Consider the following 952-nt stretch of genomic DNA (forward strand, 5'->3'; position numbering starts at 1 on the left):
CATGCGAAGAAACGGAAACAGCAAACGGAGGAAGGAGAGCAGCAAATAAAAACACGAGAGCAGCAAAAACGCAAAACAATGACATTTATGAAAATACAAATAAATAAATAAATAATAGATAAAAAATAAATAAATAAATATAGATCAATCGCAGCAGCAAATGCCTGTTTAAACGCAGCAAGGAGAAGGAAGAATTGCCCGCTGCTGCTGCTGTTGCTGCTGCTGCTTTTGCTGCTTTTGCTGCTGCTGCTGCTGCTGCTGCAGACGCGATTCCGTGGTCCGTGTTGGAGGTGTTTGAGTTGAGCGAAGAACAAACAACATCTTCGGGAAGAATTTTTTTGAAAGTTTTGCTGCAAGAAATCAGCGAGGGTTTGGGAATCAAAACCCTAAATGAGCGACTCCGCCACCCCGACTTGAAGCCCTACGTCAAGGTGCGCGCGCTAGGGTTTAGGGTTTAGGGTTTGGGGCTTAAGGTTTTGGGTCCAGGGTTTGGGGTTTATTTAGGGCTTCGGGTTTAGGGTTTTAGGGTTTAGGGTTTAGGGTTTAGGGTTTGGGTTTTGATTTGAAGTTTGGGGTTTAAAACTGAAGACTGACGCTTTATGACCGCTGCCGTTTAGAGCTAAATTTAAATTTGAGGGTTTAGGGTTTAAGGTTTAGGATTTAGGGTTTAGGGCTTAGGGTTTAGGACACGTTTTTCGTCTTTTTCTGTGGTTTTTAGTCCAAACGGAAGGAAATAAAGTGCTAAACAAACGAAAAGTAATGATTTATTTATATATTTGTTTGCTTGTTTATTTATTTATTTATTTATTTATCATTTATTTATTTTTATTTATTTATTTTAGGGTTTGTTCCCCGATGACCACCCCCGCAATGTGCGCTTCTGCATAAACTTCTTCACCGCGATTGGGCTGGGGGGTTTGACAGACCACCAGCGGCAGCTGCTGGGGGGGAG

The 952-nt window shown here is 41.9% G+C and overlaps 1 protein-coding gene across 1 annotated transcript in view; it reads left to right on the forward strand.

Annotated features, from left to right (window-relative positions):
• ETH_00043160 (cell cycle control protein, putative) overlaps window positions 1–431 on the forward strand; it is a gene marked incomplete at both ends in the record, with an annotated part of 6,385 nt that extends 5,954 nt beyond the window's left edge. The window contains one exon of the mRNA XM_013375642.1: window positions 265–431. Within this exon, the coding sequence (XP_013231096.1) occupies window positions 265–431 (167 nt within the window). The remainder of the gene's footprint in view (window positions 1–264) is intronic.
• Window positions 432–952: the final 521 nt, after the last annotated feature.

Source organism: Eimeria tenella, genomic scaffold (assembly GCF_000499545.2).
Source record: "Eimeria tenella Houghton genomic scaffold, Eth_scaff2931, whole genome shotgun sequence".
In the NCBI taxonomy this organism is placed as follows: Eukaryota; Apicomplexa; class Conoidasida; order Eucoccidiorida; family Eimeriidae; genus Eimeria; species Eimeria tenella.